Source organism: Melanerpes formicivorus, unplaced genomic scaffold (genome assembly GCF_026170545.1).
Source record: "Melanerpes formicivorus ecotype bairdi unplaced genomic scaffold, bMelFor1.0.p_v2 SCAF_33, whole genome shotgun sequence".
Taxonomy (NCBI): Eukaryota; Metazoa; Chordata; class Aves; order Piciformes; family Picidae; genus Melanerpes; species Melanerpes formicivorus.
In genome coordinates, this window is record NW_027142385.1 from 8,777,214 (window position 1) to 8,801,125 (window position 23,912).

Consider the following 23,912-nt stretch of genomic DNA (forward strand, 5'->3'; position numbering starts at 1 on the left):
AGCCCGGGGGGCACCCATGGGTGGGACCCCCTGAGTGCCCTGCTTTCTGCACCCAACCTTCCTGCTCCCCTGGGCTGTGCCTCCAGCCATGCCCCCTCCCTGGCTGTGATTTCATTCTGCTCTGGGCTGCTTCCCTCCCTCCCTCCCTCCCTCCATCCTCCTCCCTCGCTCGCCGCTGCCAAGTCCGCAGGTTCCTGCTGTGACCTTGAGCTGGTTTCTGGAGCTGGTTGTGGGCTTCTTAAAGGAGCCGTGGGGGCTCTCACCATCCCCCTCCTGCTCCCCCACACCCCACCCAGCCACACACTGGGATCCTGGGGAGGGGGAGAAGAGGGAGCAAGAGCAGGGGGAGCCCCAAGGACACAGAACCTGGGAGATGGTGAAAGAGGCAAATTCTGTGGCCACAGAGCCACGTTCTGGCCATGCTCATCACCAGCCAGGGCCAGACAGCCACTGGAAGGGGGTCCCTGGCCACCAGACCCAGTGCTGTGCAAGGGGAGGAGTGGGCAAAGCTCCTCTTGCACCTGGCACCCAGTGCTGGGGGGGGGCATGAGGAGGGGGAGCCTGGGTCAGCAGCAGGAGCTGTGGGGGGTGCTGGGGCTGGGGGGGTTCTCCCACCCCCCATCTGCTGGTGGCTTGGTGACCCTCACTGGCAGTGTGGTGACCCTCAGAGCCCCACAGCCTGGGAGGCCTTGAAGGTGAAGGTGATGGCAGCTGCTGCCAGCTCCTCCCCAAAGCCAAGCCAAGGGCCGAGGGCAGCCTGTCCAGCATGGAGACCTGCAGGGGACAGCCTGGGGGCAGGCTCCTCCTGTCCCTGCTGGAGCACACCTCTGCATGTCTGTCTGTCTGTCTGTCTGTCTGTGTGTCAGCCCAGCAGGGCTCCCTAGGAAGCTGCTGCTGCTTGTGTGTGCTGCACACAAGCCCCAAATGCCACCAGCATCCCCATGCCCCAGGGTGAGCCCTGCCTGGAGTCTCAGCAGGGCAGAACCCCCCAGGCTGCCCTCACCCCCATTCCCAGAGGCCCCTCTGAGCCCCCCAGGAATATTCTCCTGTGGGTTAAACCCTGCCTGGGCTGTGGTGTGGGCTGGGGGAGACCAGACCCTGGGCTGAGACTGAGCAGCTGAAAAGCATCTCAGAGGGCAAACAGCTCCCAGGTGGATGTGCCAAGGGAGACTCCACTCCTGGCAGCAGAGGTGTGCCAGTGCCCATGCCATGGAGGTTTTAAACCATGGCTTAGCTAAGCTGGACAAGCTGAGGTGTCAGCTGTGCTTGGCCAGCCCAGGCTGTGCCAAAAGCTCCATCAGCTGCAGAGGACCCAGTCAAGAGTTACCTTCCAGGCAAGCAACCTGGGAATGCTGCAGGCAGGGCTCCTCCAGGAGCAGGAGGCACAAAGGGCAGGCTGGGGAGAGAAACTCTGGGGCTGGTGCCTGGAGCAGGCCAACTGCTCAGGGGATGGACACCAAAGGTGACCAGGGCACCCCTGGGAGCCCCTGGCCTGCCAAGAGCAACCAGACCACTCCTGCTGCCTTCCTCCCAGCCGCTGGGGCCGGTGCTTTGTGCGAGGACCTGGCCCTGGTCCCCGACGGCAGGGACCGAAGCGCTCAGGGCGGGCACGGGAGGCTCAGCTCTCGTCCCAGCCCGAGTGGGACACATCCAGCACCGTGTCGGGAGGAGGAGGAGGAGGGAGGGAGCGGGAGGAGGCGGGAGAGAGGGAAGCAAAGGAGAAAAATGAGTGCTGCCGGCGGCGCGGCGATTGATCGGCGCAGGCTGCTGCGGAGCGGTGCTGAGAGCCTCATTCCCCTCCGCCGGCTCACAATTATTGGAAAGCGCCGGGCGCTGCTGCTGCACTGAAATTAGTTATTGATCTCTTGTCTGGGTGACGAGCCGGGGCCGGGCTGCGGGGCCGCTCGCCCCGCTCGGGGCTCAGCAGCCCCGGCTGCAGGGGACCGGGAGGCCACCGGAGCGCTCCGCGCTCAGCCCGCCTCCCAGGCTGCTCCCCAGGCAGCTTCCCGAAGACGTCAGCAGGACGAAGAGAGCTCTGCCCCACGCAGGATGGGACCCTGAGTTCTGCTAGCTCCCTGCTAATGCCCTTTGCGAGGCTTTTCCCCCACCCCCGGCCCTCCCCGCCCCAGCTCCCGGCCCCCAGGCACTGGGGTTAGGGTGTCCTGGGGCTTACTCCACCTCCTGATAACCTGGCCCCGTGGAGGGAGATAAGGCAGCGGCAAATAAGGCAGCCAGAGAGCTTTTGTTGTCTGGAAGAGCTCCACACATCCCTGGCTGCAGCATCTGCTGCCTGGCCCCACGGGGACAGGCACAAGAAGGTAGCTGGGCCAAAGGGGTTGTGCCCTTCCTGGAGCCACTTCCACAGCTTCAGCAGCAGCAGAAAGGGATTCAGTTTCTTGTTGCAATGCCTGGCAGGAGGCAGGGACAGCTAGGGACATCTGGGGACACTTCTGACAGCTCCACTTTCCTCCAAACATGGTCACCAGAGAAAGGCTCCATGTGGGGCTGCTCTCTCCTGGGTTCCTCTGGGGCCTCCCCTTCTGTAGGCTACTGGAGGTGGTTCCTTGGCATAGAGCAAGGGTGGCACCAGCAGGGACAGTGGCTTGGGCTGGCACTGGGGCTCTCCTCTGTGCCCCTGGGGCTGTTTGACTGTTCATAGTGAGGGTTTTGCACCAACTTTCTGCCCCAGAAAACACCTCCCTGGGGGGTGGCTCCCAGGGTGTCCCTGAAGTGGCTTTTGGGGTGTAGCTGAAAGCCAAGTGCTGGGCTCCTGGGGGCCAGGTAATGTTTACTTAGACTTCTGCGGGGGCACAGTTGGTGTCCCTCTGCCTGGGGGGGGTCCCATGGGTGCTCAGTGTAGATTAACATCTCAGGGTATCTCCAGGGAGGGCAGAACCTGCAGAGGTGCCAGGAGGGAGAGGATGGACCTGGGTCTGTCCCCTGAGGAGCTCCCAGGGATGAGCAAAAAGTGGCAGCAGGGTGGCAGGCAAGGGGACCAGCAGCTGGAGGCCACTGCTTGCCACCAAAAAGGCACAAGCCCAGTGGCAAGGGGCAGGCCCCTGTCATGGGTGCCCCTGCAGAGGCAGAGTGGGTCCTGGCCCCTTCCCCAGCCCTGGACAAAGGCCTGGGAACAAAAGCCTGCGGGGTTGGGAGGCATCTCCAGCTGGGGGGGATTTGTTTAGCCTGGAGGGAGGTGGAGAGAGGAGAGGAAACTGCATTTCAAAGCACTTCCCTCTTTTGAAGCCTTCACAGCTACCCTAGTGCCCTCTTGATGGATCCAGTACCCCTCTGAGAGGGCACTGGAGCCCCTCTGGCCAGCCCCAGGGTCTCTGGTGGGGAAGGACAAAGAGAAGGTGGGGAAAGGAAGAAGCCAGCCCCCCCAGGAGGAGGGAGCAGGGCCCCCAGCTCACCCCCACCTTGGGTGAGGGACCTGGGGCTGCCCCAGCCCCAGGGGCTGCTGGCTGGGCTGAGGTGAGATGGAACACAGCTGCTTCTCATTTCTCTCCCTTCTCACCATGCACGGGGAGAGAAGAGGGGGTGTGGGGTGGGGAGAAGAGGGGGTGTGGGGTGGGGAGAAGAGGGGGTGTGGGGTGGGGAGAAGAGGAGGGTTGGGGTGGGGAGAAGAGGGGGATTGGGGTGGGGAGAAGAGGGGGATTGGGGTGGGGAGAAGAGAGGGGTTGGGGTGGGGAGAAGAGAGGGGTTGGGGTGGGGAGAAGAGGGGGATTGGGGTGGGGAGAAGAGGGGGTGTGGGGTGGGGAGGGTTTGTTACCCTGGAGGAGAGTCAAAGCCTGCCCCTGGCCCCTTCCCCATCTGCCAGCACCCAGAGCAGAGCTGTGGGCACTGAGGAGGGTGGCAGAGCCAGGCACAGCCCCTCCCTCGCAGACCTGCCCAGGTTCCCCCAGCAAGGTGCCACCAGCACTGGGAGGTCTTTGGCCACCTGCAGTCATCCCTGGGCTGCTTTTGCAGCCCCCCCCCACACATCCATCGCCCAGCCCTGGGCACATCCCTGCACAGACAAACTCCTGGCACCTTCAGCCCTGCCTGTGCTGCCAGCCTGTGCCCCAGAGACCGCTGCACATGGGGGCCCCTGGGACTGGTTTGGTTTCACCACCCAAAGACCTCCAAGCTGTCCCCAGGCAGGCAGGGAGCTGCAGCAGGAGCAGCCACAGGCAGCTGGAGAAGCAGTTCCCAACTCCCAGGGAGGTGTAGCTTGCAGGGAGGAACCACACCAGCAGCCAGTGTAGCCCCAGACCCCCCAAACTCCATTGGGGCGGGGAGGGATGTGGAGCCCAACTGCTGCGGGCAGAGGCGAAGGGAGCTGGCTCTGGGCTGAGCCTCTCCTGCCGCCCGCTCCCCGCCGGCACACCGGGAGCAGAGCCCACGCCGACGGCGGCGGCCGGGCAGATGGAAGGACCAAATGATGGCTTCGCAGGGGGCCTGGGATTTGTTTGAGCCAGCGCTGCCTCCGTGAGTGACTCCGGGTAACGGATCCACTTGAGAAAGCTGCCATCTGCTCCCGGCCAGCGCGCAGCCGGGGCGGCAGGGGAGAGAGATTCGGCGGCTGCCCGCTCCGGCCCGCCCCGGCTCCGGCCCCGACGGCGGCTCCGGGCTTTGTGCAGCCTCCCGAGAGCGAGCTGGGACTCGGTTTGGGATAGGCAAAGAGCAGAAAGAGGGAGGAGGCGGCAGAGGTGAGGCCGCGGGATGCGGCGCCGCCGGCAGCGCGGCTGTGGTGCGGCTGGCAGAGGAGAGCTCACCAGATCCCTTCCCTCCTTTCCCGTCGCTGAAGCTCGAGTGCCTCCTGCCTCCAGCTGGGCTGGAAATGCCACAGAAACAGATGCTCCAAAGCAGCACAGTGAGAGCCTCCAGCCTGGGCAGAAAACAGACATGAAAAATAGATGCAGGGCTTGCAGTGGGGCTGGGGGGGACCGGAGGAGGCCTCACAGCTCAGCCCACCACGGCCTCAGCAGCTCCCAAACTCAACCCTCTCGCCCTCAGCTAAGCAAACCCAGCTCAGGAGGGGATGAAAGTTCCTCCTGCACCTCTGCTCAGCTCTGCCCATGAGCCCGGGGACCCCTCAAGCTCAGGTGGCTGCAGCCTGCCCTGGCTAGGAGGGATCCTTGCTGCTCCCCAGCAGACTTTGGTGGGACAGGAAAAGCCTCAGCACAGGGCCTGCGGGGACAGGAGGAGCTAGGGAGGGACCCAGCTGGGTAGGACCATTCCCGGTGGCCTTTAGCTCCTGGTAAGTCCAAAGCAAGGGGACAAGGATGCCCAGCACTGGCACTGCCCCATGCACCTAAGGGAGCCTGCTGCATGCACAAAGTGACAATGAGGATGAGGAGAGCAAGGAAGAGAAGGTTGAAGATGGAGAAAAGGAGCAGGGTGAGGATAGGGAAGACAGGGGTGGAGAGGAGGAGCAGGATGAGGATAAGGAGAATAGGGAGGGTAACAATGCAGAGGAAGAGGAGGAGGAGGATGGGGAGGATTAAAAGGATCAGAATGAGGAGGAGGACAATGGGGAGGATGAGTATGAAGGTGGGGAGGAAGGTAGAATGGAAATGGAGAAGAAAAGAAGATGGAGATGAAGAGAAGGATGAGCATGGGGAGGAGGAGGAAGAGGAGGATGATGGGAGGAAGAGGAGGATAAGGATGGGGAGAATAGGGAGGAAGAGGATATGCAGGATGGAAAAGGAAGATGAGGATGTGGAAGATGGGGAGGAAAAAGATGTGGAGGATGGAGAGGAAGAGCAATAGGAAGATGAGGATGGGGAGGCTGGAGAGAAAGAGGGTGTGGAGAGCAGGGATGAAGAGGAAGATGAGGATAGGGAGTGAGAGGAGGGTAAGGATGGAGGTGGGAAGGGAAAGGAAGAAAGATGAGGAGGCTGAGGCCGGGGAGGGGGCAGGCTGGCAGGGCAGTGCGGAGCCGAGCGGCAGCGGGCAGCCGAGGCTGGGCGCGGCGGAGGCAGCCGCACAGAACGGAGCTGCCCGGCCGCGGGGCGCTGTCAGGCGGCGCTGATTAAGAGGCTGCCTTCCAGCTCCTGCCGCCTGCCTTCCTGGCAGCACCCAGCCCCCGGCTTCCTGCCCGCGGAGAGGCTCCAGAAAGGTTACATTTGCACAAAGTGCCGCTGGAAAAGAGGAGCCAGGGGCTGCAGGAGGGAGCCGGGGGGCTGCAGGAGGGAGCCGGGGGGCTGCAGGCAGGCAGAGGGGAGCAGCACTGGAGCTGTGTCATGGAAAAACCCTGGGGTGAGGCACAGGAGAAGACCAACTGCCTGTCCCCCAGCACTGCAGAGCTGGGCCTGCCATGGCTGGGAGGTGGCTGAGGGGATGGGGTGATGGTGGTGAGCACCCCCAGACCTTTGGCTCTGCTTTGGATCAGTCCCAGCCCAGGAGAAAGCAGGGCTCAGGCCATGCACCCCACCAGCAGAGGCTGCCCATCAGCAGGACTCTGCCCATCACGGGGGGCTGCCCACACAGCCCCTCAGCAGTGCCAGCTCCCTGGGAAAGCTTTGCCCTTGCCCTAGGCAGGATCCTGCATCTCTGCAGCTTGCTGAGGAAAGCTGAGGCTATTGAGAGGAAAATTTCCAGACCTGGGAAGAAGGAATTTCCTTTGCTGGAGCTTCAGTCCCCACTGCTGGGATCCTCAGGCCTTGGCACTGCCACAACAGAGCCACTTTCACCTCTCCCCCCGCCCCCCCCCCAGGCTATCCCTGCCCTGCTACCCCACAGCTTTAGGTCTGGCACTATTATGGTGGTGTCTGGGAAGCCCAACTGCCTGTGGGGACCACTGAGCCCCCCACAGCTATCCCTGCCCCACAGCAGCCCCCCACAGCTATCCCTGCCCCACAGCAGCCCCCCACACCTCTGCTCACCTCCTCCACCACCCCCCTTGCACCAAAGCAGCCTCCCCCCGAGTGGCTCAGCACCCTCCAGGGTGAAGCCCTTTGCCCTCTGCACCAGGCTCTTCCTTTCACCTTCTCTTTTCATGGCCTGGGCCCCTTTTCGCCCCCCAGCCAGAGAGGAGGGCCCAGGGCAGCACCCCGGGGTGCTGGAGCCAGCTCTCTCTGCCTCACGCAGGCATTCTCCTTTCTCCCTCCCTTGTTTCCTTGGTTTCAAGGTTGGTTTTTTTCTTCCTCATTGAGTCCCTAATTAAAACAAAACCAAACCAAACCAATCCCAAACAACAGCCAGGGAGGAGTCCCAGCTTCAGGGTGCTCAGAGGGGACCACAGCTGCCCCCACAGGCTCAGGACCCACTGGTCTTGTCCTGGGTCCTTGGTTTTGCCCCAAAGCTTTCAGATCTCACCCTCCCCCTCTGCTGGACCCAGCCAGACCCCACCAGCTCCCCTGCTCAGCATCCCCCAGCTGTGGTCCCCCCTGTGCTGGGGTGCAAGCCCCCCCCTCTGCTGCCCCTCTGTGTCTGCTTTCATTGGCATTTGGAGATAAGCTTCCAAATGAAGCAGTGTTTGCAGCCACTTGGCCTTATCAGCCAGCACCCCACGGCTCCCCAGCCAGCCAGCAGGGCTGGGCAGTGCTCTGAGGGCAAAGGGGACCACAGCTATCCAGACCTCTCCTTCCCCAAATGCAGACCAGCCCCAGAGCCTGCAGTGAGGCTCTGGAGGGCACTGGAGGCTCATGGCCCCTGCCTGGGGACAGCAGTGTTAACACAAGCACCCTCCAGACCCAAGCCAAGGACCAGCTCAGCACACCTGGATTTTATTCCTGGCTCTGCTGCTGCCCTTTGGGAAGCTGTTTCCATTTCCTGTGTTTCCCAATCCAGCCCCTTCTAGGCCCAGCAGGATGCCCACAGAGACTCCTTCTGATTCCACACCATCCCCCCACCCCCAAAAGGTGTGCAACCAGCAGCAGCTCTGAGCATCTGTGGCTCCTGCATCCCCTCAGCCCCCACCTCTGCCCGACCCCCCACCCCCATGGCTCCTCCTCACAACCTGTGAAGCCCCAAACACAGGAACCAGCTGCAGGCAGCTCCCAGCCCCCAGAGCTGCTCCGGGGAAAATCAGCTCCTTGCAGGAGCCTCACCACGGGGGTGTCCCCTGGGGCAGGGCTGCAGTCTCACTCCTCCTCCAAGGCCTGAGGACCATGCTGGGAGGGAGAAGCTCTCCAAGGAGAAGCACAGAGGGAGAAACACCAAGGATGGCAGCAAACTTGCCCCACTAAGCACCCAGCTGCTTGGGGACAGCACCCCCAACCCCCCTGGGTAAGCCCTGCTGCTGCCCACAGAGCCCCCAGCACACAGAGGAGGTGACCCTGGGGAAGCTTTGGCCTCACTGCCTCTTGCCTCAGCCTTCCCCCTTGCAGAGGCATCGCTGGTCCACCCCCTGTGACGAGACAGCATCACAGAGCTGCTTGGGGTGGACAAGACCTTTAGGATCCAACCCAGAGCTCAGTGACCAAATCCTGGCACTCCTGGTGGGGCCCCACAGGAAAAGGATCTTTGGCACAGGGATCAGGGGTTAAGAAAGGTGTGGAGATGGCACTCCAGGAGGTGGTTTAGTGGTGACCATGGCTGTCCCATGCCCCAGAGCAGGCTCCCACCTTGTGCTGAATTCACCCGAGGGGACAACCCAAGGGGAGCCCTGGAGGGGGGAGGCTCCCCTCAGCTCCTGGGGCTAGGAGGCTGGCTGCAACCATGCCCTTCACCCCAGCCCAGCTGCACCCCACAGACCAGCCCCGGCAGGACCTCCTCAGCCCTCAGAGGACCGAGGCCAGGGCAGTGGTGAGGAGCCCAGCACCACAAGAGAGCCAGGGCACCCCCGGCCCCCAGCCAGGGACTGGGATGGGGAGAGGAGGCTGCGAGAGGGTGAGGAAGGAGTTAAACCCCCAGCACTGCCAACCCCCCTCTCCTGCTTCTCCGCTAACTTTGGGAGGAAGGGAATAGCAGCAAGGTAGGAGAGGAGGAAGGAGAGAGGAGACAGATGAGAGGAGCAGGGAAGGGGGAGCGGGAGAGGAACAGACGGCGGAGAGGGAGCGTGGGGGGGGAGATGCTGACGCTTCCTCTCCATCTCAGCGAGAGGCAGAGAGAGGGGAGCAGGGGAAAGAGGGGAAAAAAGAGAAGGCAAAGACCAAGGGAACATGGGAGAGGGAGAAGGAAGGAGCCGGAGCGAGGGAGCATGTGTGAAAGTGGCAGAGAGAGAAGGGGCCTCTTTGATTCCCGTGCCTCATACCAGACAGTGTCTAGACTGCAGCAATTATTGTCAGCTCAGAACACCCAGGCTCTGCCATTTCAGCTGAAAGGGAGCTTAACAAAGAGCCGAGAGGGAAAAAAATGCCCTGCCGGCAGAGAGCCGGGCTCCCTCCAGCACAAGGGGCTCCCCGAGGGTCCTCCAGCGCCCCCGGCCAGCCCCAGCTGCCCTGGCGGTGGGGGGAGCAGGCTGCGAGGTGGCTCTGGGGTGTGAGTGGCTCTGGGCTGGCTTTGGGGGTGCAGCCCTTGGGGTCAGCAATCCCTGCAAGGCCAGGTTATGGGGCTCAGGGCTGGGGGCAGGAGCCCCTGGGGAGGTGGGAGGTAGCCCAGCCAAGGGGCAGCTTCCCCAGCAGGCAGTGTTCAGCTGTAAGGCCTCATGGAGCTGCTCCCCGAGCCTGGGGGGTGGTCAGATGGACACCTTGGTCTCACCCAGGGGACATGGGCACCTCCTCCAAGCACGGGGGACATGACCCACAGGGCTGGGCACCATCATCCTGCTTGGGGATGCCAGCAGATGCTGCTCCAGCAGCCCTGCAGCTCCCTTGGCTTCCAGGAAAGGAGGGAGGTCGCTGGTGCCAGAGCCCAGGAATGAGTCCCACCCCTGCTCTCCTCCATCCTGCCTCCTCACTCCAGCCAAGGAATTACCCTTCCCCTCTCAGGCCCTTTGCCCTCTGAGGGACTTCTGTGCCTGAGGCGTGCTGGGCTGTGGCTGAGGCTCCCAGGAGGGAATTGAGCCCCAGGCTGGCTGGGACTCAGCAATTCCGCTGGGAACACCTCCCGTGCCCCCCAGCTCCTGGTGAGAGCCAGCTCCAAATACCTCAGAGGGCAAGAGGTCAGGAGCAGAGCTCTGCTGCCCTGTCTCCACCATGCCCATGGTTTTGGGGCTGGTGATGATCCTACCCTGCTGCCTGGAGGGGGCAAAGGAGCTCCTTTGGGAGCATCTCCAGCTCCAGGGTTGTGCCACTCCACCACTTGGCACAGCCAAGCGACCTTCTCTGCTGCTGGATGGCTCCAGGGACCATCCCCACAGAGAGCCACAGCTGTTCTGCTGGGGAGGGCAGGGGATGCCCCAGACACCCGAGTGCAGCTCAGGTTTAATTAGCACTTTGAATGCTTGGGCAGGAGGCACAGGGGAATTCCCAGCAGGCTTCCTCCCGGGCAATCCAGGCTGGCAGCAGGGAAGCTGCCCAGCTCCAGCGTGGGGTGACAGTGCTGTGGGGTCTCAAGTGTGGCAGAGACCCTTGGTGAGCCCCACTTGGACCCCTCAGAGCTGGGGCACCTTAGCTGAAAGGGGGTTTGGCTGTGCTGCTCTGCCAGCATGGGCTGCAGGCTGAGGTGCCAGCCCCACGCTGGCTCTGCTGAGCTCTTTGTCCTTGTCCCCTCCCTGCCTCTGGGGGAACCACAGCCACTGTCCAGCCAGGCCTGGCCACCACTGCCAAATGAGGCACTCCTCACCTGTGTGCATGGCACTGGTGTTGCTGGGTGGATAAAATCAGCCCCAGTCAGGATGTGGCCACTGTGGCAGAGCAGAGGACAGCAGAAGCCAGACAGAGGATCAGGAGAGCAGAACCTGCCCAGGAAGGGCCTTGGCTTACCTTGGCTGGTCATGGAGATGCTGCTGCTCCCTGGGTGAGGTCTGGAGGAGAGCACCAGCTCTGCCCACTGCTCACATCTGCCCTCACCATCCCATGGCAGTGGTGCCCTCTGGTCCCAGCACCGTGGTGCTGAGCTCCCTCACACAGCTGGCATCACTTCTGCACCTCAGGGACAAGGTCTGCAGCCCCAGCAAAGCCTACACCCAGGGCTTGGAGTGTGCCACTCGTGGAGGGCACTGAGCTCCCGAGGGTGGCTGCTGTGCTGGAAGCAAGGGCTGAGGGGAGCAGGGGAAGGTCTCCACCTCGAGAGCTTGGGCCAGGAAGTGTTTGACCTTCCTGAGAACTTTTGGCCAGCCTGCCTTGCCCCAGAGCTGGCCCACAAGGAGCTCAGGCCTGCAGTGTGGCTCATGGCCTTGGGGAGGTTTTCCTCCAGGGCTTCAGCACTCCCAGCCCAGGGCTCTGGACCACAGACCGAGCCCAGCAGGGCAGTGCAGTGGGGCAGGCACCGAGGCCTCTCTGCTGGAGCCCCACAGATGCAAGGGGTGGCAATAGAGGAGGAAGAGTTTGCCTTCTGCCTTCTCTCCTGGAGCAGTCAGGCAGTTCCCAGAGCAGCTCTGGAGGCTTCACCTCCAAGCAGAGCCTGTGTGAGCCCCAGCCCTGCAGAGACACCAGGGTGCCACCAGCATGTGCCCACCACAGGGCCTCCCTCAGCCCCCTGCTCCCTCCCAGCTCTGAAACAGCCACGTGGAGGGAGAGGAGGGATCTGGGAAGCCTCAGCCGCTGGTGTCTGTGGCCTCTGTGCGTGGGTGGGTGGGAAACTGGCCACATCCTGCTCTCCCAGCACGCAGCCCAGGGGGCACTGAAGTGTGCCCGGAGAGGTGGGAGGGTGTGGGGCAGCCCCAGCTCTGCAGCCACGGCAGGGGCACAGCCAGCCAGGTCTGGCACCACTCTGTGTCCTGTCCCCACCACCTTGCCGTGGGGAATCACCTAGGGCAGCCCTGACACCCCTGTGGCACCCTGCTACCCTCCATCCCCTCTGCCAAGGGGTCTGCAAATGCCAGCTGCCTGCTTTCCAGCCCCTCCAGGTCTGCCCCCTCCTCCTGGGTGGCTTTTTGTTGTTGTTGTGTTTATTCTACTCCCCCCCCACCCCCTTCCTTCCTTCCTTCCTCCTTCCCGGGTTAAAAATCCTCGGGTCCCGGGCCGCAGCCCCCCGCCGCTCCCTGCCCTGCCCCGGGATCAGCTCTGCGCTCCGGCCCCCCCTCCACCGCTCTCCCCTTCCTCCTCCCCACCCCCTGCAGGGATCTGACTAACGCTGGGGCTCCGCTTGCCAGCTCAGCTGGAAAGGAATTTAACCATTGCCTGGCCTGGAGGGAAGCGGCCGAGAGTCCGGACCTCCCCCGGAGAGGAGCGACCCTCCCTCCATCCACCCCCCGGGACCCCCCGGCTGCCCACTGGAGCAGGAGTGGTGCACAGTGCCAGCACCCAGGGGGAGCGGCGTGCCCAGCCCGGGGTACCGCAGCCCTGCTGGGCTCCTCGGAGCTGCCCTGCCTCCCCCTGGGCCAGCTGGAGCCCATGGCTTGGCCCACGGCACCTCCCCACCCAGCCACGATGCTCCCAGGGCACCTCGACCAGACCGAGGGTGGGTCTGGGGTCCCACACAGCGCTGCTGGGAGGGGCCACAGCGGGACCAGCACCTCCAGCTCCACATCCTGGGGTCTGCCTGGGAGAGCCTTGGGCACAGGGCACTGCAGCTCAGCCCTGCTGCAGTACAGCCCTGGCAGCCTCCGCCGAGTGCCAGGGCTCAGCCTCCACCGAGTGCCAGGGCTCAGCCTCCACTGAGTGCCAGGGCTCAGCCTCCACCGAGCGCCAGGGCTCAGCCTCCACCGAGCGCCAGGGCTCAGCCTCCTCTCGGCACAAGCTGGAAAGTGGAGAGCAAAGGCAGGAGCTAAAACCCACCCCCGAGGGCAAATCCCGGCGCTGGAAGGGTTGGTCTTTGTGGGGACCCCTTCCTTCAGCAGGGCAGGGTCGGCCCTGAGCCTGGTTCCCAGCAGGACAAACCAAGCACAGAGCTTTGCTCAGGGGGATCCCAGAACCCCTGCGGCAGAGCTGGGAGCTGACCTCCCCCTCCCCAAGCCTCCACCACGCTGCTGTGCTGCGGCCAGAGCTCCCCTCCGAACCTCCAACCACTGCAGGGGGAGGGTGCCCAGCACCCCCCCTTGTGCCTGCTCCGGTGCCAGGGCACAGCCCATCCCGCAGGGGCATGGTGCCCTGCCCAGTGCCCGCTGCTGGCCGAGCCTGGGGCTGCAGAGCTCAGCTCTCCGGACCCCTCCCCACGGCCCCAGCTGAGCCCTGCGGAGCCGCTGCCCGCTGCAGGGGCCGGGGCCAGCAGAGGCGAGAGGCATAAAGCACCCAGCCCGCTCCCACCTCGGGCTTCTGCCCCAGCTGCTGGTGCTGGAGGCACCAGGATGGGACCTGCCGGGTCCCTCACTGTGCACCAGGAGGGGCACAGAGCCCCTGCAGCCCCACACAGCCCATGCCGGGGGGCGAAGTGATGGCAGGAGATGGAGCAGGGCCCTGCTCCGAGCATCCCCAGGCAAGGGCCCCCCCTGTTTGCTCCCCCATGACACCTCTGTTTGTTTGTTCCCCCATCCCACCCCCACACCCCCCCGCCCTGCCTGCTCCGTGCCCCGCAGCGACCCCGGCAGGCAGGAAACGCTGCAGGAGCCAAAGGGATTGAGAAACTGCAGGCAGCAGGATGAGACCGGAGCCAGCACACACAGGATGTGACTCGGGGGTGACAGGACCGCCGCGGGGGTGTCACCAGGAAGCGGTACCTAGGGCCCATCCTGTAGCCTCCCTCTCCAGCTCACGGCCAAGCCCCAGCCCAGGCTCTGCTCCCCACACAAGCCACCAGGTCCTGCTGGTGCTTCACTACCTGAACTCTGCTGAGAGCACAGCACTGTCTTCTCCACCCACCCACAGGGCTTTGTGCTCCTGCCCTTCACCAGCTGTCACCCAGGGCTGTCCCTGCCACCACAGCACCCAGCCCCAGCTCCCCACCTGCACAGCAAGCCTGCAGGGGGAGGTTTGGGGGGGCTCAGACCTTCCCCTTGTCCTGCCTCAAACCAGCTGTTGTAGTGCTGCAGGAGAGGAGGAAGGAGAGGAGGAAGGAGGAGAAGCAGAGAAAAAGAGAGGAGGAGGAGGAGGAATCCTTTGTTTCCTCACCAAACAGCCAGTGCAGCTCTGCTGGTCTGCCACCAGCTCCCCAGGCTGAGGCTGACTGCTCCCAAGGTGGCCTCCCCCATGGCTGCTGCCATCCCTGCAGCTCCTGGCTCCTTGTCCTTCACTTTCCTGTCCCCTCTGTGTGCCATGGGCCCTGGGGGGGACTGCAGCACATCCTCCCCTTCCAGAGCTCCACCATGGCCAAGGAAAGCCAACCCAACAGCCACTGCTGCAGGAGCACCTGGGTGGGAGGGGAGCCCCAAGCCCCTGCACTGCAAGGCAAGAAGGGATGAGCTGAGAACCCCACTGTGACCCCAAAGTGCATTGCAACCAGTAACCCCCAGAGACCCTGGTGGGCAGGGCTGGCCACAGCCTCACTGGCTCTGTGCTTCACCCCATATCAAGGCCAGCTTTGGCTCACCCTGGTGTGAGCATGGAGCTGATCCCTCGAGCAAGGGTCAGGGTCCAGCCAAGGTCCTGGGGGTTCCCAGGGCCACCCAGGCTGCTGCAGGGCAGGGGAGAGCTTTGCAGAAGGACTGTGTCCCCATGTGGGGGGGGGTGGAAGGTGTCCCCTTGCAGGGGAATGACTCACACAAGTGTCACAAGCAGTCAGTGCTCAGCAAAGGGCTTTGGCTGGGTGAGGACCCTTCAGCCCAGGAGCTCAGCTCCATTCCCAGCCCCTGCCTGCCCCCCAGGCTCAGCAGCCACCCCTCCACACCAGGAATTGCCCACTCCAGGTGAGGAAAAACAGAGCAACAAGGAGATGGATCCAGCAGCTGAATCCAAAGTCCAAAGCTGGATCTGCTGCTTCCCTTCTGTGGGGCAGGGCAAGAGGGAGAGGTCAACCTGCTGTGGGTCAGAGCCCAGGGCACCCCTGGCAGATAAGGGCATCCCACAGCCCTACAGAGAGACACAATGGGAAAGTCCCTGTTGGACAAACAGCTCCAGCCTTGGCCCACCAGGCAACACCACCTCAAGGGCTCCAAGCTGCTGCAGCTCTCCTTCTCCACCTCTCACCCAGGCAGGTCAGCACAGCACAAGGACACACTCCCAGGGGAGAGGAAACCTCCAAAGCCTAGGAGGGAGGAATGGGATGCAGGAGTGCAGGTTAGCCTGAAGGCTAGGAGAGCCTCCTGGGAGGTATCCCTGGACCCAGGAGGATGCAGGAGCACAGAACCACATCCCAGCAACTCCCTGAAGCATCCCAGTTGCTCTCTGAGTAAAGCAAGATCTCCAGGGTGGGGCAGAACCTTCCTCCTCCACCTGGGATCCACCACCCAGGAAGTGTGGGCTGTCTCCCCATGGCCAGCCCCAGCTGTGGGGCTGTAAGGGGACCTGTGCTGTGCTCTACTCACTTGGTCACTCCCCTGAGAGCTGCTGGGGGGTTGGTTTGCCTGGCTCTGGAGGAGCAGAAGGTTTGCCACAGGCTGGAAGGCTGAGAAAAGGCTGAATCATGCTGGAGCCCAGGGTGAAGCTGGAAGTCTGTCTGGAATGAAAAAGAGAAGCTCCTGTGCTGGGCAGGGAGAAGGCTTTGAGGATGTCAAACCCCTTCCTCCAGCACTCCCATGCTGACTGCCTGCACTGGGAGGTTTTCTAGAAGAATCTAATCAACTAATCAAATTATTTTGAGTTCAAGAGATGAGCTCCACATGGAGGAAGAGATCTGATTAAACTTAGGCAACCCTCAAACATGAACCCCCCAAGGTCCAGACCCAAGGTGTTCCCTTTGGGTACCAACCAGCTCTCTCCCTTCATTTGCCCTGCAGGATGGTGCTGCACTGATGGCCCAGAGCCTGCACCCCGGCCTCTGAGCCTGCCCTGCCCATCCTCCACAGGACCCTCCCTCAGCCTCCACCCCCTGGCTGCTGAAGGAGAGCTAAGAGCATCCTTAAGAGCAACTCAGCAACCCAAGAGCCACCTCTGCTCTTGCACTGGGGAAGCCTCCTCTGAGGGGGGAGGGCAGAGTCTCCCCTCCAGAGCCCTGCTCCCCAACCCACCTCAACCCCACCTGACCCAAGCCAGCTCAGCCTCCTCTTTGCCACCACCCACAGCCCCAACCTCTGTCCCCTGCCACTCAGCTCAGTGCCACCACAGCCGGCTCCAAGCTCACCACAGAGCCACGGCCGAGAGGGATTTACCACCCCGAAAAGGCTGACACGGAGGAGGCTGGAGGTGGGGGGAGGGGGTAAAGAGCTGCTGCGCTGCGTTCCCAGCCCCTGTGCCTGGCTGGGGGTGGGGCAATGGGCAGCAGGACTCTGCCCTCCACCGCCGACAAGGAGGAGAAACCCCAGGAAAGTAGCGAAGGAGCCGAGGCGTAAACACGGCACGGAGCCACCGCACCTCAGCCTGCTTCGTTATCTCGGCTGAGGCTGGGGCTGGTGCAGCCGGGTTTGAGGGGAGCAGAAATATCAGCAATTAAAGATATGTCGTGTCAAAAAACCTCCAAACTGATTAAAGTTGAAGGCTCCGTTTTCTTCTTTTCATCAGAGAAGGGAATCAAAACCTGCCTGGAAAGACGCTCTCCCCCCGTTCCCAGCGCTCCGAAGGCAGCGCCTGCATCCGTCCTGCTGTGTCCCTGCATTTTAATTACCACCTTATTAATATTCATGAGGCTAGGCACTCAAGGGGGATTGCAGTCTGTCATTCTCTCTCTCTTTCTCTCTCTCCCCCCCCCCCCCTCTCGCCTCAATCCGTGGGGTTGGTTTTTTCCCCTCCCTTCCCTTTCCCAACAGTTGGTGTGATGCGGAGCCGCACGCGTCAAGGGGCCGTGGGGAGGGGGCCTGTGCTGGGTGGCACAGCTGGGAGGGTGGGGGGGTGGGTGAGGGGTCGACACTCTCCCCACCCACCCACCCACCCCCTGTGGTAGCCCTGGGCACCCAGAGCCCAAACTTTGGGAGGCGATGCGGTGCCCGGAGCAGCAGGAGTGCCACGCTGCAGGGCATGAGGCTGGCACATGGGCATGAGGCTGGCACATGGGCAGAGCTGCCACGTGTGAGTGGGTGTGCAAGGGCGTGGGGGGAGCTGGGGGGGGCGCCTCAGTGTGTACTCACACTCGTGTGCATGAGCCCAGGCAACGGCAGCGCTGCTGAGTGCTGGGGTGGTGGTCCAGGACCAGCATGAGAAGAGCAAGGCTGTGAAGAAGGGCACGGGGTGAACACAACTGCCCCAGCCCCCAGCGCCCCACCTCCCCAAGCACCGAGTGCCCTGCACCCCAGCTCACTCTCTGCCCCAGTTCATCCTGCACCTCAGCTCTCCCTCATGTCCCCTTGCCATGCTCAGACCAAAGCAGCCCTTGCTGAAGCAAGCAAGAGCACCACAGCATGGCCCAGGGACCTCTGTGTCCGGGATGGAGCCACAGCCTTGGCCGCCAGGGTGAAGTGGAGCGGAATCCATCTCACAGGAACCCACCAGGGAGGTGACCCCCAGCTGTGCCCCACTTACTGCTGCAGTTTGCTGGGCAAACTGGATCCCATCTGTGTCCCCAGCTCCAGGGCACTGGCATGACTCAGGAGGAGAGAGGGCAGAGAGCCTGGCTTGGGGGCACAGAGGGAATGGGATGGTGATGGAGCTGCAGCTAAATGATCTCGGGGTTCCCAAGCTGAGCAGTGTGGGGTCTGCCCACTCCTCACCTTTAACCCTTTCAGTAGCCACCACTGTAGCTGCCCACAGTGCCAGGTGGGCAGCAGAGAACTCATCAGGCATTGCAAACCCTGCTCCTCCTCGCTGAAGGAAGCCACAGGAGAGCCAGGCTGCTCTGGCAGCTCCCTGTCCTTGCCCACGGCATGGCACAGCGCAGCTGTCTCCATCACCCATGCTGCCCAAAGGCTGTTGCCAAAGGGGTGCAGGGGGCTGCCCCATCCCAGCAGACACCAGTTGCAGGCTGGAGCCCACCGCAGTGCCACCGTCCCCAGCATCTTCCTCTTGGCTGGGGACACCCAAAGCACCCCCAGGAGCCCGAAGCCTGGCTGGGGACGGCTCCTGCAGCCCAGAGCTCTGCCTCCCCACCACCAACCACCTGCGAGCAACCTGTCGAGAGCCACTCCAACTCTGCCTCCCCACCGCCCCACTTGCTCAGCTCCACAAATATTTGAATTAGGGTCCCCCGGGGAGCGGCAGTCACCGAGTAACTGATTTCTCCTCCTTCATTATATCTCTGTGTAATTTACCGAGGGACGGCGGCGTGTGCCTCCGTTCCAGCCAATTCCCAGCAGGGCTCCCGGGAGCTCACAAATCAGGCAGAGGCAAGGCATTAGAATATGAAAGGTGAGCTTGGTCTCCCCACCCAGGCTCATCTCGGCTCTTCCGCAGCTCCACCAGCCCTGAACTCTGCTTCATTTCCGCTCGCTGCCTCTTGGGGACGAGCCGCGAGGCCGTGTCCCTGGCTCTGTCCCTGGCTCTGCCGTGGCTCCTGCGCCCTTGAGGGCAAGCGGGAGGAGAAAAGGGTCCACAGCGCCTTGGAAGCATCTCAAGAGATGCCAAGGAAGCCAATGCAGCAAAGGCTTCCAAGTGAAACCATCTCACCTGGCCCTAAAACCTGACTGCTTCCCAGCTGGATGAGTAGCCTGTGCCTCCACCTCCACAGAATCCCTCCACCTACTGGCTTAAGACCCTCACCACTGAGAAGCTGGAGGTCTATAAAAGACAACCAGCATCATGGATCCATCTGTGCTGCATCTCCAGCAAGGAGGAGCTGGAGGACGTCTGCCAGCCCAGCTCTATAGTTACCAGCTCAGAGTCACCAAGGAGGAAGAGAAGGGAGAAAATGAGGAGCTTGAACCGAGGATGCACACCCAAGCTGCTTGGCCTCGCTGCTGCGTGAAGCAGGGGCTGTGGGGAGCCTGGTCTTGGTGGACCAGCCTCAGTTCAAGCCCAGCCCAACTCAACCCATGGCCAACCACCACATCTCAGCCCTGTGCCAAGGTGCTGGGAGGGGAGGTCACCCTGAGAGCAGGAGGTGTTCATCCGTGGTGGCTGATGAGGGATGCTCAGACCTCTCAGAGGTCTCTGCAGCACTCTGGGCCAGGCAGGAGCTGTTCCTCTCCACCCCCTCAGCCTTGGCCAGCACCAGGGATGTGACACTGGAGCGAGGCTCCGGCCAGGCTGGGACGTGCTGAGCTCTGCTCCAGCTGCACTGCAGACAGCTGAGGGCAACATTTTGCTTCCTGGAAACACAGAGAAAGAAGAAATGTATTCTTTTTCTTTCTGAGGAGCTGCAGCTCACAGACAACCTGTGATGGAGGTCTCCAAGAGCTGGGTGCTCCCCCTTCCACCTCCCCTGCCAAGACAAAGGCTTGGCAGATGGTGGTGGTGCTCTGCAAGGCTCCTGCTCAGCTCTTCTTTGGGAGCTGGGTGCAGGATGCCTCAGTCTCAGCTTCCCGCTGGGTCTGAGCGCTCTGCAGTCTGCCCATCCCCAAACCCACCCTGCCCTGGGCTGCCTCAACTTCTCAGAGCTCTTCCCACCAGCTGACTCAGAGCCCCGGGGCTGCTCAGCCCATAACAAAGGCCTCCTTCTCCCCTGCCTTCCCCACTCGCTGGAGTTAAACAGGCTGGGCTGAAACCCAGCCAGACAAAGCCCCAGCGAACAGCTCCGAGCCCCCAGCCCCTCGCCCGGGCTCGGGGCAGGGACGTCCCTGGGGCACCTCAGCTGGCTGCCTGGCACCATGGGTGAAGCAGCCAGGTTGTGTTTGCTGCTTTGCTTCCTGCTGCCAGGCGTCCTGGGGATGATGAAGGGGTGCCTGCAGGGACAGTGTGCCACGGAGCTGCTCCAACCCTGCCTGCAATGCTCTTGGGTCTGCTCCAGGCTCTGGCCACGCTGCTGGTGCCACCAGCCCCCCAGAGCAGCTCAGGAGCAGCCCTCATGGGCACCACGTGGGGACCCCAACCAGACCTCTCCAAACCTGGTGCCTGATCCAGCTCCTCGCAGCTCCCATGAGAAACCTTCATCCTCTCCCATTTCTGGGGGGGAGCTCCCCATCCCTGGGCAAAGTGCCCTCCTCCCCCCAGCATGGCAGCTACCAGCTTGCTGGGGCAGGGGGGTGCTGGCAGAGGGCTCTCCATCAACCGGGGGTGGGATTTTCGGTACTGCCAGCCGCGGGAGGGGCTCTTGGCCCCTGGGTGGGCGAGGCACGGGGGTCCGGGGGCGTCCGTGCAGGCAGCTCCTGATCAAAGCGGCCCGGGGCCGGGGAGGCGGGCAGCGGGGGCGGTGGGAGATGAAACGGAGCAAAGTTCTCCGGGTTCGGACGGGGAGTTGGAAAGGATTCGACGGCAGCTTGGAAGAGGAGGAGGAGAGGGCCGGGAGCAGCAGCGTTCAGCAGAAAGGAATGTCCTGATGGGACGCAGCCTGAACGCCGGCCAGGACCCCCCCTTCCCAGGGCTGCTTAGAAGCCCCGGACCTCTCCAAGCCCTTTAATTGGTGCTTTAAAAAACTTCCTTGTTCCTTGACGCGGGGAGGCTTGCGTTTCATGCCCAAAATGACTCAGTTCCCCCTTCCCCTCCCCGCGCCAGGGGAAAAAAAAATAAATTAAATCTCCTTTGAAAGGTTTGGGAGAAGCCAGCCCCGAGCCCTCCCCACCGGCCCCGGCCCCTCCCCACCGGCCCCGAGCCCTCCCCACCGGCCCCGGTAGCCCCCAGCCCTTGCCCCTCCAGCCTCTTGTGTGGATTCTTGTTCTCCCCTAATAATCCACAGCCCAGCTGCCTCCCTCTGCCTTCGCCCTCCTCCTCCCTGCCTCTCTCGCTCCCTCTTTCTCTCTCCTCCCCCCTTCCTCCCCCTTTCCATAACTCAAAAGCTTGTCAGGCTGGTTCCAGACTGCTGGCGCCAGGCTTCACTCCAGGAAAAAAATAAAGCAAAAGAGAAAGGCACGCAGGCAGCCCAGCCCAGCCCCACCACATGAGCCACAGCGAGGCAGCCCTTTATCTCCCCAGCACTCCCTGCTGCAGAGCTGCAGCCCCAGCCCCATTCCCAGCACCCAGCCCCATTCCCGTTCCCATCACCCAGCCCTAGCTCCATTCCCATCACCCAGCCCCAATCCCATCACCAGCCTCAGCTCCACCACCCAGCCCCAGCCCCAGCCTCCTCACCCATTCCCACCCCCAGCCCCACTTCCATCCTCCAGCCCCAGCCCCACTGCCATTGCCCAGCCTGGCCCAGCAGCGCAGGCAGTGCTCAGCCAGCACAGGAGCAAATCCACCATCAATTATTTATCAGCCTTAATCAATTATTTAGGGCCCCAGTGCAGGGAAGGGGTGGGGAGAGGAGGCCTTGGTGGAGGCGACTTTTACCCTGGTAATTCAGGCAGGGGGATTCTGCCCCTGGCCCCTGCCCACCCGTGGGGAGGCGATGGGGGCAGGGGGTTGTTGCCAACACCATCCCTCCCTCCCATCCCACCCCACCGGCGTGGGGCAGCTTCTTACCCCAGTCCTTCCTGCCTTCACCAGCGTGGGGCTGAGCCCCCATGTCCAGCTCCAGGAGCACCCAGGGGCGCCAGACCCAGTGCCCAAGCGAGGGCTGCACCACCCCAAGGTGAAGGCCACTTGGGAACCCAGCACCCTGCCTCCTCACCCAGGCCACTGGTGAGTCCCAGGACTGGGAACTATGGCAGCAGTGTGGAGTTGCTCAGCCACTTCCAGCAGTGCTCTCCCTGTCCCGTGCTCCATGACTCCATCCCACCCCTCCCCACAGCTCAGCTCCATCACACACTGCAGCAGTGGCTGGAGCAGGGCTCTGGAGCCCCAAGTCAGACCAGATCCAGCCACCCCTGATGGAGCTGTGCAGGGCAGGAGCACACCCACAGCTCTCCACCTTAGAGGAGTTTCAGGTCAGGTCTTGATTCTAAAAGGCCAAAACCAACATCCCAAACCCAAGACCTAGCCCAGGCTGCAGGAAGAGGACCACACAGCAGTGCAGAGCCTTGGAGCAAACCCCAGCCCACCTTTGTGAAGCCACTGTTGAGGGATCCCAGACACCAGGCAGGTGCCAGCACCGGGCACAGCTTTGCCCAGGCTCACAGATGGCCACCACAGCCTCCCCAGAGGCAGCTGCCTTTGGATGGGGCTGCAGAGCCTGCAGGGGAAGGGGTTCTGGGAGGGTGATTGCTAAGAGCACTGCCTGGGGATGATTTTACTGCTCACAAACTCTGGAGTCATGGCTGAGGACCAGGCTGGCTCCATGGCTGAAGCACAAACCCCTTCCCCAGCACAAAGCCAACAGCCTGGGCAAAGCCTCTTTGCTTTCCCCCCCCCCCGCCCTGCTCCAGTGTCACAGGGCTGGGGGGCTCCCACAGGAGCTCCTGTGAGCCTGGTAGCCCCTGGGCTCTGGGAAGAGAGGTGGGCAGCAGCTCCCAGACACAGGCACCAGCCCTGTCCTGAGGTGTTCCCCAGTGGATCTCCTTCCCACCCTCAGGTGACCTGCAGCAGAGCAGCACTGGCCACCCCCATGGGATGTCTGGGAAGCTGATCTGGGTGGCTGGATCAGGCCCAGCATGCCCAGACCTCAGCCCTTTGCTCCTGTGGGCCAGGAGCTCTGCTTTGTGCCACCATGGCCTCAGCCAAGAGGTGTGAAGGGCCCTGGGCTGGAGCAGGTGAGATCCTCAGATGCACCACAGGGGATAAGTTCCTGCAGCACAGCTGCTGGCTTGGCTGCTTCTGGGCACCAGGAGTGTGCAGAGAGCCCCACTGGCTGAGGACAGAATTGTCTCTGCCTCCAGTGCCCTCAGCCCCAAGAAACCAGAGGCTGCTCTCCAAAAGCAACCAACCTGTTCCTGAGCTGGAAGGAAAACTTCTGTGCCCCACACCATGGCTGACAAATGCCTGCAGCAGCCCAGGGGGCTTAGAGCACCCACTCAAACCCCTGGCTCCTGCTGCACCACCCTCAAAGCCTCCCATCCACCTTGACCTACTCCTGGGGCAGTCCCAGACCTCCCACAGCCCCCCAGAGCCCTACTGACCTCTGATCATCCCTCCTCAGGAGAAAGGAGAAGGTCAAGGGCAGGGATCCCTCCAGATGTTGGCTTGTTGGTGCCAAGAGCTTCCCAAGCTCCTCTCCAGCCCCAGAGGAAGACCTCAGCTGAGACAAAACCCAATAAAAATCATTCCCTTGAGTAAAGAAAGAGCAGGAACTGCTCTGCCATTTACTGCCCCAGCTCTCCCACACCCAAAGCTGAGCACAGCTGAGCACAAGTTGGATGAGAGGGAAACAACCAAAACGCTGAATCCCCTTCAAGGGCTTCAGAAAGGACATTTTGGTAAAGCTTCTGCCACATTTTCCTCTTTTTTTTGTGTGTGTGTCAACAACATTCCAGAAACAAACAGCCCTCAGAGCTGCTGTTCCTCCCCCTGCCAGAGCAAATCCCAGGCAGGAGAACAGCAGAGCTGAGGGCAGGGAGAGAAGCTGGAGGGGGAAGAGCAGGAGGCCAGGAGGAAGCCTTCACTTGGGACTGTCACAGACAGCTCTGCAAAGAGAAAAATCCCATTGTGGGGAGAATTCTCCTCAAAACCTTCATGGTTGGGTTTCACAGGCTGGGGGTTTGCAGCTAAAAATAAAACTTCACATGCAGAAACCAAACCAAAAGAACCCAAAGCCCCTCGGCAGCCCCCGGGCACAGCCTGGAGCCCTGCAAGGGACAGAGGGGACAGCAGCCCCCCTGGGGTGCTGGACATGCCCTGGTCAGGGGCACAGAGCAGCCCCTGCTACGTGCTGGGCAAGGTTTGACCCCAGCTGGGGGCTGGGCAGTGCCTGGGGAGGCTGCAGCCTGCTGGAGCTGACCCTCCCCACACCAGCTCCGGGGCTGGGGATGCCCAGGAGCATCCCTGGTGGCATCTGGCTGCTCGGTGGCTCCTGGCCAAGCTGTCCCAGCAGGTCCCAATGAGCACCTCTGGGGGCTTTGATCTGCTAGGAGCCAGCTC

The 23,912-nt window shown here is 62.6% G+C and overlaps 1 protein-coding gene across 4 annotated transcripts in view; it reads right to left on the bottom strand.

The window, feature by feature from the left end:
- Positions 1–3,661: 3,661 nt before the first annotated feature.
- The window catches only part of LOC137449961 (uncharacterized), a 61,737-nt gene continuing 41,486 nt past the window's right edge, over positions 3,662–23,912 (bottom strand). The window contains exons 1-4 of one of the 4 annotated variants that reach the window (XM_068156029.1): positions 19,910–20,968; positions 17,063–17,143; positions 15,368–15,498; positions 3,662–4,867 (exon numbers count right to left, since the gene is read on the bottom strand). In XM_068156029.1, coding sequence (XP_068012130.1) covers positions 4,105–4,867; positions 15,368–15,498; positions 17,063–17,143; positions 19,910–19,942 — 1,008 coding nt within the window. In that variant the 5' untranslated portion in view covers positions 19,943–20,968 and the 3' untranslated portion in view covers positions 3,662–4,104. Of the gene's footprint in view, positions 4,868–15,367; positions 15,499–17,062; positions 17,144–18,178; positions 20,969–22,954; positions 23,074–23,368; positions 23,459–23,912 lie in introns of those variants that run through there. The other 3 variants (XM_068156028.1, XM_068156027.1, XM_068156030.1) reach the window with 3 other exon arrangements.